Raw genomic sequence first — 17,772 nt, 5'->3', positions numbered from 1 at the left:
ACCTCATTTCAGGTGCAGAGGCAGAGCCCAGAGAATGGAAGCAAGTTGCCAGGCAGCTGCACTGGCAGCCGGCCAAGCCCGGGGTTTAGCGCAGGCCTGAAACTCAGCAGCTTCGTGATATAATTAGGATTAGGCTGCAAGACGCAAATGCCACCACGCAATCAAGTGACAGGCACGTGGAAGGCACTTTCAATGCCTGTGCCCCAAGGCCACCATGTCACACCCACGCCTCCACGGGGCCACCAGGGAGCCCAGCTGCCCTGCGCCTGGCAGCCCCTCCGGTCAGCTGCCTCGGCGTGGTCGGCGGCTGGGCGCACAAGAGAGGCCCATTGTCTCGGTCCTGTGGGGCTGTATTGTTGGGGCCTCCTCCCTGGGCCCAGCCCCATGGACACCCCCAGCTGCCCCTGGGGCTCGGTGGGGAGGACTCCCGGCTGCACCGTGCGCGAATTGCACCTCTGGGCCCGGAGACCAAGGCTTGCAGTGCCTGTCTCTTGTCCGGGCTGCACCCGGCACTCGGGCTCAGTTCCCTGGGAACCACGCTCGACACTTTTTCCTAGCGGAAACGACGGGCCAAAGAGCGCGGACGCTAACCCAGGGTCACACAGCGCGCCCAAGGCACGGAGTGCCGGCGAACCAAAGGTGCCCAGCGCTCACTCTCACCGTGCTGGGCGGAGCTCGGGAAACAGGCGGCGCGGACGGGGCCGGGCCGCGGAGGCCACGCCCCCGGGGCGGAGCTGCACCGCACGTTCTACACCTCCGTGACGCGCCTTGGTGAGAGGCCGAACGGCCCTCCCCCGGGGGCGTGGCTTTCCGAGCCAGGCGGGATTCCACTGGGCCGTCGTCAGAGGCAGGCGGGACTGCGCTTGACGCGCGTTGGGGGCGTGGCCTTTTTTCTGCCGGCGCGCTTCCTACGGGATTCCATCGTTCTGTGACGCAGCGCGGCCGCGGAAGGGGCGGACCCGAATCTCCAAGAGTCCCGCCCCCAAAGGTGGGGGCCGAGGCCGGGGGCGTGTCCTGGGCGGGGCCCCGCCCCGCCCGGTCGCGGAGCGGCGGCCAGCGCAGGGAGGGCCTGGCCCCGGCATGTGAGTGCGGCGGAGCTGGGGGCGCGGGGTGGGCGCCGAACCAAGCCCTGGAGGTTCCCAGGGGTCCCCATGGGCCTGGGCGCCAGTGCGCGGGCAGCCGGGGGAGACCGGCAGGTGCGGGCCAGATATGGCGGGCGAAGGGACGCTTCGGCCCGGTGCTCGCAGGCCGGCGGGTGCTCGGGGCCAGTCCCGCGCCTCTTGTCACGGACGAGGGACGGGTGACGTGCGCAGGTCTGACGGCCGCGCTGCCAGCTCTGCGACGCCCCCGCCGTGCCACAGCTGGAGCGGTTAACGGCGGCGGCGTGGCGGCTGCGGGTCTGCGATGCGGCCGTCAGCGGCGCGGGGGTTCCCAACGCGAGCGCCCGCCCCCACCTCCGTCCCGACTCGCGGATTCTGGGCGCGTTTTCCCCGTGTCTGAGGCCCAGGGCCGCACAGTTGTTAGGTAGTAGCTGTGGTGTAGACGGCAGGTGCACCTGCCCTGCGACCTTGGACACCTCCGGGGTCAGAGCAGAGCGCCCAGCCAGGGGCCCGGCCAGGGCTGCGTTCACTGGGGGCCGAGCCACCGCACTGAGGAGGTCCCGTCTGTGTGTCTGTCCTTGTGCACCCCGAAGGCCACACTCAACCCAGCTGTACCAGCATGTGCCAGAGTCGCGCTGGCCCATCGTGTACTCGCCTCGCTACAACATCACCTTCATGGGCCTGGAGAAGCTGCACCCCTTTGACGCCGGCAAATGGGGCAAAGTGATCAATTTCCTGAAAGGTATGGAGAGCCCCTGTGGGAGCCCAGGTCTCCCTCCTCCCACCTCTCTTCCTCCCTGCGGGCAACACCTCCAGCCTCCAGACCCCTTCCTCCCAGCACAGCCGTCTAGGCCTCAGACGCCCACTCCTCAGCGCCCTAGACCCAAGCCCTGCCTCTGCCCCCCAGGGGCCCAGTGGCAGGGGAGGGATGAGTGGACTCAGGGCCGCTGAAGTTTGCCATTGTCCATCCTCTGAAGTTCAAAGAGTTGAGGAGGTGGAGCGCCTTTGTTCCAACTCTGTTGATCACAGACAGGGGAAGCTGGGGTCCAGAAAGGTTGGACAGCTGCCCACAGCACACGGCTGCCAAGTGGCAGGGGGGCACCCAGAGCTGAGCTCCAGGCTCGCCACCTGGGCGGGAGCTCTGGGGAGCGCAATGCGCTGTGTGAGACTTGTGACCTGCCGTCTGCCGTCTGACGTAGCCGGGACACTCAGGCATCGCAGCAGCCCGTGCAGGGATGTGCTCCGAGCCCTGTCACTGAGGGAGGTGCAATGTTCTCTGGCGTAGGGAGAAGCAGTGGCTGTTTCAGATGCTTCCCCCGCCTCTGATCCCACCATGGCCCAAGTTTCACTTTGGAGCTGGCCGGTCGATCACGCCCAAGCCCACCTCCCCTCGTCACAGACAGATCTAAAACAAGCCTTGGGTTCTGCATCTTCCAAAAAAACCAAGGCTCAAATTCGAGGTGAAGGGTGCTGCTCGTTTCCAGTGTGTTTGGTGCTGGTTTTTCTTGTGCAGCAGAGCATGTCTTCAAGACGAGGGGCAGGAGAGAGGTGCATGGCCATGGGATGGTGAGAGCCCTGGCCAGTGGGGTGGGGCCAGCCTGCCTCTTGTCCCGCAGGCTCTTGCCTTCCTGAATGTGGTCCTCTGCTCAGTCCAGCCCATCTGGCCAGAGCCACTCTCCCCACGGCCCCTTCCTGGGCTTCTGTACCAGTGCCTCGCTCCACGCAGGGGCTCCTGCCTGCTTCAACCCACAGCAGCAGTTGGCCTGAATCCACCCCGCCTCTCCCACCGAGGATGACGATGGAAGGGACTCAGCTGGTGTCCCGAGAGAGGAGCTAGCCCTTGGCCCCGAGGGCAGTGGGGAACGTGGACTGTCAGGGAGAGCAGGTCTGCTTGGAGTTGTATCTGACAGTATGTGCGATTGGTTCCACCAGTGTTGGTTTCTGCGTGTGACTCAGGGGGACAGTCCCCTGGCTTCTCATTTCCCTGGACCCCACAGCACCATGGTCCTGTGCCCTCGGGCCCTTCCTGCTCTCCGCCTCAGCTGCTTCCCCCCGAATGGAGTGAATCTTGTCTGAGTGTATAACGGGTGAGGCAAGAATACAGTGTTTCCCAAGCGTCAGTCACTGCGACCTTGCCACCTGGGCCTTAATTTACTGCTGATTTTTAATTTTAATGAAACCCCAAATCTGTTTTTTTTTAAAGAGGTAGCAATCTTCTTCTTTTTTTTTTTTTTTAAAGATTTATTTATTTATTTGAAAGGCAGAGGCAGAGAAATAGAGAGAGAGGTCTTCCATCTGCTGGTTCACTCCCCAAATTAGCCAGAGCTGGGCTGATCCAAAGCCAGGAGCCAGGAGCTTCTGGGTCTCCTGTGTGGGTGCAGGGGCCCAAGGACTTGGGCTGTCTTCTGCTGCTTTCTCAGGCCATAGCAGAGAGCTGGATCAGGAGTGGATTAGCTGGGATTTGAATCGGTGTCCACATGGGATCTGGCACCGCAGGCAGGGGCTTTACCCCATAGGCCAAAGTGCCGGTCCCCCAGATTTGTTTTAAAAGGAAACATCATATCGTCAAGGTGGGAAAAGATCCTTTCACCTGGCCTAAATAGAAGGTCATAGCAAAGAAGAAATGGAATGAAAACCAGCAGTGTGACTCCGTTCCCCCTGGTCATGGTTGCCTGCAGGCCCTGGGTCCCAGTGCTGCTCTCTTTGGGGTGGAGAGAGAGGGGCAAGAGTGAGGCAGGTGGCAGGTGTGACAGAGAGGCGCCTTCAGAAGGGGGTGGGGGAGGTGCCGAGAAGACTCCCCTGGACAGTCAGTGCCATTGACTGTGCTTCCGGTGCCTCTGAGAGTTGTCCCGGCACACCTGAGCTCGCCTCGCCACTGCCAGTGACTGGGAACGCGAGGATCCCTGTGTGCAGGGTGTTCAGTGCCCACTCCTCCTGCACTGCAGGCGGCGGGAGGGCGGGGGTGGCCTTGGCCTTGAGCTCTGCGGGCAAGCAGGTGCTGGACCTTGTGCTTACAGAGGAGAAGCTGCTGACCGACAGCATGCTGGTGGAGGCGCGGGAGGCCTCGGAGGAGGACCTGCTGGTGGTGCACACGAGGCGCTATCTCAACGAGCTGAAGGTACGAGAGGGAGGGAGGGCCTGGCCTCACAGGGCCCCGAGAGAGAGGGAGAGGGAGATCCTAAAGAGATGAGCTCCAGGGAAGGGTGAGGTGCCCCACGGGCGATGAGCTCCCTGTCGGTAGCGGGGATGAAAGCAGGGATGTCACAGGGGCTTTGGGCTTCTGTGCGAGTGGGTTTTGATCTGTGCTCTGGACAGGCCTCGGAGACCCCTGCTGAGACCCCTTGTCCCCAATCCCACCAGAACTCTGCTGCTTTGGCCCAGGGCCCGACAAGGAGGCAGAGCAAGTTGGGGTGGGGTGCAGGGAAACACAGAAGTCTTGCCCCTTCTCGGGGAGTGCGGGCAGCCGTGGCTCCGCTCCGCATGGGCCCAGTGTGGCCAAGCCCTGGGTTTTCACAGAGAAGGCAGAGACCCAGGCTACTAAGCGGCATTTCTTAATGTGGCAGCTCCTTGTAAGATTTTCAAGTCCCTTCTGCAGACAGAACGAGGCCCACTGGCTGCCTGCGCGCTCTTTCCAGAGGTGGCTGCAGACTTCGGGGGGGAGGGGGGGCACTTTGTCCTGTTTGTGGGAGGGGGGCTGGGCTGGGGGTGTGTCGGAATCTGCCAGGCCACCCCAGTGGAAGTGGGTCCGCTTCCTCACTGGGCCCCCCATAGGCTCACTCCCAACCCCAAGGGAAGCCAGGGGTCACCAGGCCCCTGAGCTCCGTGCACAGAGAAGCCAAGGCTCAAGGTCACCGGGGAAGTGGGTCAGGCCTGGGGGAGTCTTCAGGTTCCGGGTCATGGCGGCTACCCTCCTCCTCCCCGCACCCCCGCCCCGGCCTCAGCTGTGAGAATTCCACACGGAGCTTCGAGGAGCTGAAAGATTACCAGGCAGAGGCTGGAACTGGCTCCCAGGAGGGAAAGGTGTGTGAGGCCTTGGCAGGAAGCCCAGTGCTGGGCTGTGCTGGTTTGCTGGGGCCCAGGCATGCGTGGTCACAGTCCACAGCCAGGATGAGCGGCCGGCCAGAGTCCGGCGGTGGGGGGAAGATGGGCAGGGAGGAAACAGAAGGAAGTGGAGCCCAGAGAAGACTGGGGGTGGGGGCGGGGCTCCAGGGCCCCACCCACCTGAGGTGCTTTCTGGAGAAGTGTTCAGGGCAGGTGCGTGCCTGGCCTTAACAGCCTACTGTGTGAATGTGATCCATAGCAATAGTTTTTTAAAAAGTACTAACAGGCAAAGCTCCAGGCAGAAAACGGAGGTCCAGGGTAGGAGGAGAATGTCGATAAGTCAGCTGGAAGGGTTCATCCGGATGGCGACCCAGATGCCCATTTGGCTTGGAGTTCTCTGGAAGCCAGAGCGAAAGGAGAAACTTGTGCGTTGCCTTTTCAGCCACCAAGATGAAGGAGTCTGTGAACGTGTGTGAGCGCACAGGGAGACTCCGATGGGGGCTCCCTGCTCCCACAGGCCTGCATTTGAGTTGTGGAAGACGGACAGTGCATTCCAGGGAGCGCCCAGGGCGGCCAGGCACAGGGGAATCAGCAAGTAGCCGTGCAGAGGTGGCGCGTTCGGAAAGCAGCGGTGGGTGACGCTGTGAGGGCGCCTGCTCCAGGCGCTCACCCCTGGCAGGGGCTGGCAGGCCGTGGGAACAGTGCGTTTGTCCAGGGCAGAGGCCGGTGACGTGGTGCTGTTCCTGTCACGCCCACGCACACAGCTGGCATCTGGGCTGCAGCTCTCGGCCCCTCCCTCACACCGACGATGAGGGTGGGTTTCCTGGGGCTGCTGCATGACCTGCACCCCTGCCCCACCCCCACCCCCACCCCTGTCCTGGGGTTCATGCCTGGCCCTGCACGGGTGTGGCCTCCACACCTGACTAGCAGGCCATGGAAGAAGCCCTAGCTGCATGTTTGCAGGGTGTTGCCAGGGCAGGGAAAGAGAGTTGAACACCTGCTGTGTGGGGGCCGAGAGGGAGCGCTCAGCACCGGGCTCTTGTCTCAGGGCAGAGACAGCCGGCCCCGGGGCGCACCTGATGTCCTGCCCCTCTGCCCAGCAGCCCGGGCCCTGTGCCCAGTCCCACCCACGTGCTATGAGGACAGGGTGGGACAGCAGACCAAACCCCTCTCCTGCTGTCCACACTGGCATAATCAGTGCATAGTGGCCCAGGGGGCTCGAAGGGGCTGAGGACCACGAGCAGAGGAAGGGGCAGGGAAAGGGGGTGACAGAGCTGGCGGGGGTGGGGCACATGGCAGTCTGAAATCCGAGTCCGGAAGGGGCGCCCTGGCGGGTGATCAGAGGCGATGTAGAAGGGGTGAGGGAGCGGGCGGCGTGGCTCTGGGGAATGATACTCCAAGCAGCAGGAGCAGCAAGTGCAAAGGCCCTGAGGCAGACACATTTCCCAGGTGTTCCAGTGATAGAGGGAGGGAGGCTTCCCCTCTGCACCTGGGTGGTAGAAACCCCACCCCGAAGAGTCTCTGGGGGGAATCAGATCCTGGGGTCCCTGACTCTCCTTCTCCAAGAGCCCCCTCTCTCCTTTTCTTCTGTTCTATTGTGTTACAGTTTACATAACATAAAACTAGCCGTTGGCTGCTTGAAAGTGTACAGTTCAGTGGTGTTCAGTCTGTTCACGACTGGTGCAGCTGCTGCCTCTGGGCAGTGCCGGGACACTCCCTGCACCCTGGAAGGAAGCCCTGTTCCCAGCAAGGTCACCCCCCAGCCTCCCCTGCCCCGCCCCAGGCATCACACAGCTCCCCGTCCCTAGGGATGCGCCTCTTCCGGGCGCTTCCTGTAAATGCAGTCGAATCTTCAAGATCCCCGGGGTCCAGCGGGTGTCAGCGCCTCAGTCCTGCTCACGGCTGCACGGGGTCCCCCAGATGGAGTCTCCTGCATTGTTTGCACCTGAATTGGTTTCTGGGTGTCTGTGCTGTTCCTGCCGGTGTGTCCATGTGAGCGTGCATTTGTCTGCTCCCCTGTTTGCGCTTCTTGGTGACGTAGTTGGCCCTGTGCATGGGTGGGCCCTGCGGCATTTCAGCCAACCGTGGGCTGAAAGTATGTAAGAAATGATGGGGCTGTCCTGAGCGTGCATAGGCTTCCCTCCCCCCGCCCCGTCACTCTCCCCTGGACAGTACAATAGAGCTACTGTCTCCCTAGCACTGGCCGTGCGTTAGGAAGCGCAGGCCATCTAGAGAGGCCTTAAAGTACGCAGGAGGATGTGCCTGGGAACTGCAGATCTTACGTTTTATAGAGAGGACGTGAGCACCCCAGAGCGCTTGGACTAGGGCCGAACACACCTGCAGGTTTCCATGTCCAAGGCCATGCTCTACAAATGGAGGTGCGGGCTGTACGCAGCTCCACACAGCCCACAGCAGAGCCACAGAGGTGGTCCTGCCTGGCTCCCATCCAGCCCGTGCCCAGTGCCCCTGCCCACGAGAGGGGTTATCAGAGGGCCTCACCTGCCGGGCAGGTCCCATCTACAGACGGGGCAGTGCCGCTGCAGCCTGCTGCACGGCCCAGATAAAGTGTCCTCTGCCCAGCAGAGCCCTGCCCGGTGGCCACTGGAAGCACCTTGTAGCAGCTGTTGCTGGTTTCTGTGGGTCACTGCTGGTGATCGTCACAGGATGTCGCCCGTGCCTCGTGCCTCTCCCACAGTCCTCAGCCACGCCCATCGCCTCCCTGGGCCACACAGTCTGCCCTGGTCACGTCGCCCCCACTGTCGTCCTCCCGGCCAGCGGTGGAGGTGGGTTTTCCTAGAACTGGTAACTCCCGCCTGCCCCGTCCAGGCAGACGGTCCACAACCACCTGTGGCTTTTGGGCACTTGAAACAGCCCGTGGGACCAAAGAAGAGAATTCTAATTTTTAAAAATCTTTGTTAGTTTAAAATTACATGAGGGAGTCTTCAAAAATGGATGAAAATGCATATTATGAAAAAATGACGCATAGCTTTCTAAAGTTTCTGCACCAAAATAAACTTTGAAAAAAGATGTATTTGTTTGAAGGGCAGAGAGAGAGAGAGAGGGGCCTTCCATCCACTGGTTCACTCCCCAGATGGCCGCAGTGGCCAGGGCTGGGCCAGGCTGAAGCCAGGAGCCAGGAGCCCCAGCTGGGTCTCCCACATGGGTGCAAAGGCCCAAGCACTCGGGCCATTCTCTGCTGCTTTCCCAGGTGCATTAGCAGGGAGCTGCATCAGAAATGGAGCAGCTGGGACTTGAACCAGCGCTCTGATACAGGTGCCTGCATTGCAAGTGGTGGCTTACCCTACTATTGCCACAGCACTGGCCCCTAGACTTACTTTCTCTTTCCTTTTCCACGAACTTTTTGAAGGATGGTCTGTAAGTACGGGGGTTGGATCCTCAAAGCCCTTTCCCTACCGTGTGCAGACAGCACAGAAGGGTGGGGCTGGAGGAAGGCCTCAGTGCCTCCTCTTCCTCATCCCCAGAAGCTGGGCCTGGCTGGCCGGTTGGCTGACTCCTGGTGCGCTTGGGGGGCCTTCGTGCCTGGCCCCGGGACCACGTGACCGCAGCCCCGCAGAGCCAGGGGCGGGCCGAGGCCTGGGGTCGGAAAGTCTGGAAACAGCGTTGGGAAGGGGCGGAGTTACAGGGCTTTTAGCACGTGTGCCCGTGCTGTGCGTTCCGCTGAGCTGGACTGCTGGGGCCTCAGTGCCTGGGGACGCCAGCCGAGGGGCGGGGCAGAGACTGAATGGTTTTCTTCCATGGCTCATTTGCTCATTCATTTGTTCATGGAAAACAGCCATCCCAAGGCTCTGGCAGCTCGTGTGTGCCCGGAGCTGATGGCCTGGGCAGGGGTCTCTCCTACGAGTCCGGCCCCACCACACACATACCCGTGTGGGCGTGTCCTGTGGCCCTGTGGGAGCCCCGTGGGTGCCTGGCCTTTCAGAACCTAGCGGGGGGGCCCCTCGGGATCTGCGCACCCACTCCTCCACCCCCACCCCCTGCAGCCTGTGGCCTGGGAAGGCGGCCACACAGGCAGCCTGGTGTCCGGCACACACCTAGGACCCCTGCCATAGGTCGTGTCCCGCCTTCCTGTGCAGCCTCACGCAACAGCCCCCTGGCTGAGGGCCTCGCAGCCCGTTTCCGCCATCGCACCTGTGGTTGGCTCCCCCTCCCTCCCTCCATCTCTGCTGGCTCCTTCCACTGTTGAACTGGCTCGGCCGGCTTCCAACAAAGCTGCTCTCCAGCGGATGCAGGCAGCGGCCACCCTTCCTGGTCCTACCTCATGGCTGCCTTAGCCTCCGAGCCTCCCTCCACCTGACCCTTCCAGAAACCCTCTCTGACTCGGCTCCATGAGCACCTCCCCACCTCTAGGCAGCCCTCTGCGATCACCCTGGGCTCTGCGTGTGGGCCCTGCCCTGCTGTGCCCACTGCCTGTCTGCCTCCCCAGCCTCTCCTGAACTCTGGCTTTCCTCCCACTCTGGCTGCAGCCTCAACCTGGCTGTTCAGGGCACACGTGGCCCCTGAGAGCAAAGCCCGGCACCTGCCCTGCCCTGGCCTTCCGGCTGGGGTGGCGCCGTCACCTCACAGGCTGACCTGGGCCTCATCTAGGGCCCCTCCCACCTGCTGCCAGTCAGTACCTCCGCTTCTCATCGCCCAGAGCTTTAGCATCTGTCTCTTGCTTCCACCCTGGGACTGATGCTTCTCTTCTGATTGGCTCTCCACACTGCAGCTGGAGCACTTGGGCCGGCTCCACCTGTGGCTCCCTACTGCCGCGGGCACAGTGTGCGCCTGTGCTGCCGCCGGCTCTGCGTGATGAACTCCCCCCACCCATCCCGGCCGCTCTGACTAATCTTGGTCACCAACTCTGTCTCCGCCAGCCGTTGCCTTTTTACCTCAACTCCTTGTCTGCGCACCTCCTGCAGGCGTCACCTCTTCCAGGAAGACACACGCACACACAGACTCACAAACAGATGCACACGTGCCTGCACCCCCGCCCCCGGCTCTTCACAATGCCGTCCTGCTAGTGCCCTGGGTGTTTCCCTAGGGAGCTCGGCTCTGTCCCTGTCCTGGTGCACATGCCTTCTGTGTGCCCTGGATCCTCGCCTTTGTTGCCTGCTGGAGGGCAGGCCTTTTGCAGGGAGTTCTGCTTCTCAGTGGCTGGCAGGAGAGGAGCGGGACTGAAAGATCCCCCCTGCCCAGGGCCTCCATTCCCCCTGGCCAGCGCCGCCACAGCTTCAGGCCCAGGCCTGCGGCAGCTGGAACTCTCAGCCCTATGCAGTTCTTGTTCTGGACACTAGAGGGCAGCACAGAGCTGCGGCGCACTGAGGTCGCTGGGTAGACCTTGCTGTAGGCTTCCTGCCAACTGCTCTCTGCTGACCCTGAGGTTGGGAGGGGCCTGGAGGGTTGCGGATGGCGCTGTGTTTCTCTCTCTGTGTCTCTCTCTCTGTCTCAGCTGTATCCTTAGTGTGAGATAGAGCAAGAGATAAATTTTTTTTTTAAGATTTAAAAAAAAAAAAGTTACAGGAGAGAGAGAGAGGTCTTCCATCTGCTGGTTCACTTCTCAAGTGGCCACAACTGGGGCTGCAGGAGGCAGGAGCTTCATCCGGGTCTCCCACGCGGGTGCAGGAGCCCAAGCACTAGGGCCATCTTTCATAGCTTTCCTAGGTGTATCAGCAGGGAGCGAGATAGCAAGTGGAGCAGCCGGGACTGGAACCGGCGTCCGTATGGGATGACGTCTTTACCTGCCCCACCGTGGCACTAGCCCCCCACTCTGGTCCGTGGGTGCGGGGCCTCGGCCCTCAGGGGTGGGGGCGGCCTGACGTCCAGGGCCGTGGTCTCTCTCTGCAGTGGTCCTTCGCTGTCGCCACCATCACCGAAATCCCCCCTCTCATCTTCCTCCCCAACTTCCTGGTGCAGAGGAAGGTGCTCAGGCCACTCCGGACCCAGACGGGAGGAACCATAATGGTAGGTGGGGAGGGGGCGGCGCGCCGGGGCCACGGCTGGGGGCGGTGCTGGCTCCTCCGCCTTTGTCCTGGCATGCCTGCCTCCAGAAGCCTTTTGTTAGAATTCCTTTGGAGCTGGGCATTGGCTGGCACGCAGTACACGCCTCCGCCCTGCCACAAATAGGACCTGCTCACCCCGTGGCTGGAAAACCTAGCCCCTGAGTTCAAGGGCGGGTAGTGGCAAAAGCCAACCCCCCCCCCCCCCCCCCCGCAGCCAACTTGGGTTTCCCGCCCACGTGCCGTGCTGCACCTGTCGCTCTGAGACTTCCGGTCCAGCCCAGGCTCACTGCCTGCAGATCCTTCCCTCTTTCCTGTTTAGCTTTGCAAAGTTGCACGTTATTTTTTTAGTTGAATGGATGTCACTGCCATCCCCAAGCTGTGAGTCCCCCACGCTTCCAGGAGCAGAGAACTGTCCCCCTGAGAGCCACCTGGGAATCACAGCCCTCGGGGCGGGGCTGGGCAGGAGAGTGATCAACTCCGACTCCTCCCACTTCTTCCGGTTCCCCGCCAAGGGCTTTTTCTCGGTGCATCTCCTATGCCAGCCAGTCTGACACTTGCTCCCTGGCCCGACTGGGTTTGCTGGCAGGCTGGGGGCGTCTCCTGTGTCCCCAGCTCAGAGCCAGCAGGCGGCTGAGTCTGGGATGGGTGAGCGAGGAGTGCGGTGAGTGAGTGGGGGACTTGGCTGCCTGCGCCCTCACCTCTGCTCATCCCCGCAGGCGGGTAAGCTGGCCGTGGAGCGAGGCTGGGCCATCAACATCGGTGAGTCCCCCGGCTTGGGGCAGGGGAGGCGGGGCTGGAGGACCCTGGGGAGCCCCCGAGCCTCGCTGTGGAGTGGTCTGCAGCCTCCTGGGGCCCGGAGGGATGCCCAGTGCCCCCATCTGATATGGGCTCTTAAAGTGTTGCACACTTGGCACACTTCCTGCGGTGGGGAGCACCTGAACTCTAGCAGCTCACCGGAAACCTGTCCACCTCGGGGTCCCCACAGTGGGCAGGGGCTCACTCCCCAACAAGGCTGCCCACGGAGGACTGCACACCTCCGTCTTTCTTGTCCTTGTCCCCGTCCGCCATGGAGACTCAGCCCCGGCGGCACAGCCTCTGCACCTCGGCCTCCTTTTTGAGCGGGCTGTCGTGGTCATCAGGCCCATTTCATCGAGGAGGGAGTGGCCGGCTCAGAGTGGATCCGCCATCCCCGCCATCTCTGCCCCCTGCAACCTTTAGCTGTGAGCTCTGCAAGGCCGGGGCTGGCTCTCGTGCACGCCGCCCTGCCAGGTGGCCAGGTGTAGCCATGCTGTTAGGATAAGCCCTGCCCGAGGGGCTGGTGGGGGTGGAGAGCCTGGGGCCTTGCCCAGCCTGCCTGGGAATGCTGGTTCAGCCATCACCTAGCCGTGTGACCTGGGAATGCTGATGGGCCTGCCTGTGCCTCAGTCTCCTCATCTATAAAATGGGGATGATGAGCATTGCCTCCCAGGGCTATAGGAGCTCAGCGCCCGGCCAGGAGTTCAGTGGGGGCCGCTTGCCCATCAGCGAGGGGCAGGGCCTTTGCTTCACCCTGGTTGCTGGAACCATGTTGGGCTCAGCTTCAGGGGCCTCCCAGGGGTAGCCGAGGAAAGGGACTGTGGGCACTGGGGCCCTCAGGCCGGGAGTCAGGGTTGGGAGCTGGGGAACCCTGCTCTCCAGGGCCCTGCCCGCTGCACGGGCAGCTGTGAACAGCAGAGGGCGCCCTGGGCCTTCCCAGGTCTCTGTAGCCACACCACTTTACAGGCCCGAGCGCGAGCTGGGCTGGGGTCTCCGCCTGAGGTGTGGAGCTCTGGGCCAGGTGACTGACGGCAAAGCTGCCTCCCGACCTGGGGTGGAGACACCCTGGTCCCTCAGGACTCATTCAAGCCTAAGGAGATGCCTGGGGGGGATGAGGGGCTGGGGCCTGGCTCCAAGTGACCCCGCTGTCCTCCCTCCCGCAGGGGGTGGCTTCCACCACTGCTCCAGTGACCGGGGCGGAGGCTTCTGCGCCTACGCAGACATCACGCTGGCCATCAAGGTGCGCCCATGGCCCCCAGATCTCCCACCCCCTCACATCGACTGTGTTCACCCCACATTCTAGAGCAGGGAACCAAGGCTTGGAGCAGGGCGGGGGCTGGCACCAGCTCCGATCCTTTCTCTCCTTCCCTGTTGCTCAGAAGGGTTGCTTGTGGCCAGCGGGAGCGACGGCAGCCTCCACAGCGCCAGGAGGGCGCAGGGTGCAAAGCAGCAGAAGTCAGTTCCGGGAGGGAGGGCCTGGCTGCACAGGGTCGGGGGAGGCGATGATTACGGCTGTGGCATGCACACATGCCCTACATCCCCCTTTGGCTGTGTCCTGATGCTCCACAGGCGTGTGTGCCCTCAGCTGCGCCCTCACTGTGAGGCCGTGCCAGGGCCGGCCCCTCTGGCCTGTCCCCGCCCTCACGTGTCCTTCCTCCCTGGCAGTTCCTGTTTGACAGAGTGGAGGGCATCTCCAGGGCCACCATCATTGACCTTGATGCCCACCAGGTGAGCACCCGGCAGGGTGGGGCTCGCCCGGGCCCCGGAACCTCTCCGCATGTCCCCAGTGGCCTCTGTGTGCCACACCCCCCTGCACCGTGGGGCTCCCCTCCCTCTAGGGGTCTCCCAGAGCCAGGCCTGTGCCTCCCCCACCCCCATCAGGCCGGGCTCACAACTCCCCCGTGTCTCCAGCTGCAGACTTGTCCCCGTGCCCCGCTCAGCCCGGCCAGAGAGACAGTCCTCCCTCCCTCCTCCCACCTGCCCTTCCCGCAACCCCCTCCTGCCACTCGGCAGATGGCTGATCCTGAAACCCAGTCTGACAGTTCCACCCTCATGCCCCAGCCTTCGCCATGGCTCCCCGCGGCTCCCCCGGTCAGTCTGAGGCACAGCCAATGAGCACTCACGCATTCCAGGTTTCTCAGGGCCCCCGAGGCCACTGCCCACAGCTGGGGCTCCCGGGACTGGTGGCTGTGATCAGAGGCGTGCGGAGACCCCGCCCCACGGCTGTGTGGCCTCCTGCTAGTGGGGGTCCTGCTCCAGGTCCTGCTCTGGGTCCCACAGCATGGCCCCTCATGGAGGCCCCGCCCCACCCCCGGTCCCACCACACCCCACCTGACACCTGCCGCGCTCATGGACAAGGAAATGGGGCTGGGCCTTGCTTAGGGTCGTGGGGCCAAGTTTGAGGGTGAACCCCGGCCCCTGCGCCTCCGCAGCTGGCCCATGGGGGTTTGCTGGGGGTGGGCTGCGGTAGTCCTGGCCTTCCTGGGGAGGTGTATGCGCGCGGCCGTGAGCAGCTCCTGTGTGCTCGCCACAGGGCAACGGCCACGAGCGAGACTTCATGGAGGACAAGCGTGTGTACATCATGGACGTCTACAACCGCCACATCTACCCGGGGGACCGCTTTGCCAAGCGTGAGCCTCCTGTGCTTCCTGCCCCCCCGCCCCCCAGCCCCCCAGCCTTGCCCTCAAGCTGGGCCTAGCAGAGGCGTCCCCGCGTGCCCCGCATCCCTCCAGGTGGAGGTGTTCCCATTTCACGGAGGATGAAACTGAGGCCCCGCCCCATGGCCACGCTGTGGGTCCTTGTAGGAGGGGCAATCACACAGAAATCGAATCTTTTCCCAGGCGTGCGCCCCTAGCGTAGAAAACAGGAAGGGACTTTGAAAACAAAACGGTAAATAGGAAATGCAGAGTAAGGCAGCAGAGAGAAGTTCAGCTGGCACAGTGGTTAAAACCCACGCCCGTGGGCGGGACGTAACCAGCCAAAGCAGAGCCTGGCTGAGCGCGGTTGGAAGGCAGGAGGGGCCGGTGGCTGTGCGGTGGGTTAGGGACCGCCAGCGCGTCTGGGCGACTGTGGGGCCCCCAGGGGTCTCCACAGCCCGGCGCCAGCCCCCCCTCCCCTCGGGCTCCCTTTTTGGGCTTCTCCGCGGCTCTTTGCAGCTGGGTCTTGGGTGGACGGGGAGGCCTGGTTGGCGGCGTTGCCATGGCCCCCGACAGGAGCTCCCTGTCGCCCCCTAGAGGCCATCAGGCGCAAGGTGGAGCTGGAGTGGGGCACAGAGGACGAGGAGTACCTGGGGAAAGTGGAGCAGCACGTGGAGAAGGCCCTGCGGGAGTACCTGCCCGACGTCGTGGTCTACAACGCCGGCACCGACATCCTGGAGGGGGACCGCCTCGGGGGGCTGGCCATCAGCCCAGGGGTACGTCCTGGCCCGGGAGGCAGGGAGGAGGGGCCTTCGGAGGGGCTGGCGGCGGCAGCAGCGCGAAGCTGGGGTACTGCAGCGGGACTCCCTGACAGCGCGGCCTCCCCACCCCCACGCAGGGCATCGTGAAGCGGGACGAACTTGTGTTCCGGGTGGTCCGCGGCCACCAGGTGCCCATCCTCATGGTGACCTCGGGCGGCTACCAGAAGCGCACGGCCCGCATCATCGCCGACTCCATCCTGAACCTGCACAACCTGGGGCTCATCGGGCCCCCGTCCCGCGACGTCTCTGCCCAGAGCTCAGACTCACCGCTGCTGCCCCCCGCCGTGCCCTGACCTCTGCTGCCCCTCCAGCGGCTCGGGCCCACCTCCTGCGCCACTCCCCTTCTGCTTTGTGTTGCCTAACCTGGGGGGTGCTGGCGGCCACTGCCAGTGAGCTCGGAAGAGCAGGTGAGGCAGGGACCGTCCCTCGCTGGGCCGCCTCAGGGGCCTTGCGCTGGCAGCCCTGGGGTCTCCCTGCCTCCCAGGGCATGGTGGAAGACGGAGCCCAGGCCCCAGCCTCCGGAAGGGCCCCCAAGGGGTCCTGGGTGTGGCTTGGCTTGGGGAGGCTGGCAGAGGGACTTGTTAGTCCCTGTGAGCTAGCGGCAGAACCCTGGGTCGGGGTGTTCTGGGTTTTGGAGGTGTGGCTCCCCTCCTCCCTCTGGCCTCTTTTGTCCCTGGTGCCGGGGAGCCCTGGACGCTGTCAGAGCCAGGCCTCTGGCCTCTGATCACCGCCAGGGGTGGCTGTGAGCCTTAGAGAAGGGCTGCAAGGTAGAGGGCTTCTCCCATCTGGGATTCCCCTCAATAAAAGCAAGGTCTGCACCTGCTTTCCCGGAGCCCCTCTGTGGCCCGGGGCCCCCCAGCTCCCTCCTTGGGCAGTGGTCTTGCCGGCCCAGAGAAGAGCAGGTTTGGGGGCAGGGCTCCCATCTCCAGCCATGGGTCGGGGTAGGAGCGACTCAGCAGGTGGAGATCGGGGGGCAGGTAGCCAAGCTAGGTCCCTGCCCCAGCTCAGGGCCTCCTGGCGGGAGAGAGCAGAGGCACTGGCGAACAGGTGCCTGGCTGCAGCCTCTACTCACCTCAACCCAGGTGCTCGGAGCCCATTTCTCTCCCTGTCCAGGGACGCCAAGGTGGGCCTGCCTTGCAGAGAGCTGGCCACGGAGCAGGGAGGAAAAGTGGTCCAGCTGCGATGGCCCCGGCCCCGCCCAGCCCCACCTACGCTGTTCCTTCCTGGCCAGGGGGTGCCCCACGGTCTCCCCCACTCTCCCTCTGCTGGGGGCAGGGGTTTGGGGATCACCACAGGTCACAAGTGCTGCACTCATGGACCAGATGCCCAGGCACTAGCAATGCACTTGCCCTTGGTCTCCGATCACCTGAGATCAAACCAACTGAGGCCTCGGCCTTGGGGTCGGCGACGGACGGGTTTGTCACTGCGGCTTCTGTTCCCAAGAATCATAAAGGCTCTGAAGGGACTTGCTGCTGTGTGTTCTTGAGTCCCTGCCACCCCCATGGGAGTGGTCACCAGCAAACAGCAGCCTGCCACCATCAACCCCCAGGTACCCAAGAACCACCATCAACCCCCCTCCCCGCCCCGGGGCCCCAAAAACCGCCCAAAGCGCAAACATCCATGTTGGAGGTGGAGCCTGCCCCAGCGGTCGCATTCCTGAGCAGGGGTGGAGCCTGGAGCAGGTGGGGGGGGGGAGTGGCTTGGGCAGCAGCTCAGAGCACCAAGCAGCTGCTGTGTGGGTGCAGCCACCTTCCAGGAGACCACGCCTGGCCGGTGGGAAAAGACTGGTGTCTCCAGGCAGCTGTGTTCCCCAGGTGGGGCCGGCAGGGGACTACTCCCCCCTCCCCGCCCCATCAGCTTGGGTCCTGGTGGGCAGCAGAGGCAGAGGAGGAATGGGGGACCCACCCTACCGCTTTGAGTACAAACAGAGGCACTGCTGGCTGGGCCCCTCCCAGCGAGGGGGACACCCGGGCAGCTCTGCCTCTCCTGCTCCTCAGCCACATGTTTGGGGATTAGGGCCAGGAACTCCTCTAAGGGACCCCGCCCTTGAGTTGGTTTCATTCAGCACAGCCGGTGCTGGCAGGGGACACCTGGCTCCAGGCCCTGGGCCACCACGGGGAGGCTCCATGTCACCCTGGGAGTGAGGTGGCCATGTGATCGTTAGGGAGCTGGCAGTGTGCAGCGGTGGCCACTGGGCTCCCGCCCTCTCCAGCAGGGTTCAGGGGCCTGCCCCTCCCCTTGCTAGCTGGGTGATTGCCCAGCTCCATGCCTTAGTTTACCCACCTGGAGAATGGGGATAATGACACCTGCCCTGTAGGTGTCCTGAAACTTCAGTTGACTAATATTTATCAAGCGCTTAAGGCACAGAGAAGGCAGCCAA

The 17,772-nt window shown here is 63.4% G+C and overlaps 1 protein-coding gene across 4 annotated transcripts; it reads left to right on the top strand.

The window, feature by feature from the left end:
- The first annotated feature begins 925 nt into the window (after nt 1-925).
- On the top strand, nt 926-16,857 carry HDAC11 (histone deacetylase 11). Of its 4 annotated transcripts, none has more exons than XM_008260301.4 (10): nt 926-1,082; nt 1,694-1,842; nt 4,118-4,218; nt 10,986-11,102; nt 11,857-11,899; nt 13,099-13,175; nt 13,601-13,663; nt 14,469-14,565; nt 15,169-15,347; nt 15,470-16,857. In XM_008260301.4, coding segments are annotated over exons 1-10 (1,044 nt in total). In that variant the 5' UTR covers nt 926-1,080; the 3' UTR covers nt 15,686-16,857. The 4 variants fall into 4 exon arrangements, with proteins under 4 accessions (XP_008258523.2, XP_069906090.1, XP_069906091.1 ...); XM_070049989.1 differs by having other exon boundaries at nt 951-1,082; nt 11,055-11,102; XM_070049990.1 differs by lacking the exon at nt 11,857-11,899 and having other exon boundaries at nt 951-1,082; nt 11,055-11,106.
- Nucleotides 16,858-17,772: the final 915 nt, after the last annotated feature.

Source organism: Oryctolagus cuniculus, chromosome 10 (assembly GCF_964237555.1).
Source record: "Oryctolagus cuniculus chromosome 10, mOryCun1.1, whole genome shotgun sequence".
NCBI lineage: Eukaryota > Metazoa > Chordata > Mammalia > Lagomorpha > Leporidae > Oryctolagus > Oryctolagus cuniculus.
Note: the sequence above shows the minus strand (reverse complement) of the source record. Positions and strands in the feature narration are given on the sequence as shown.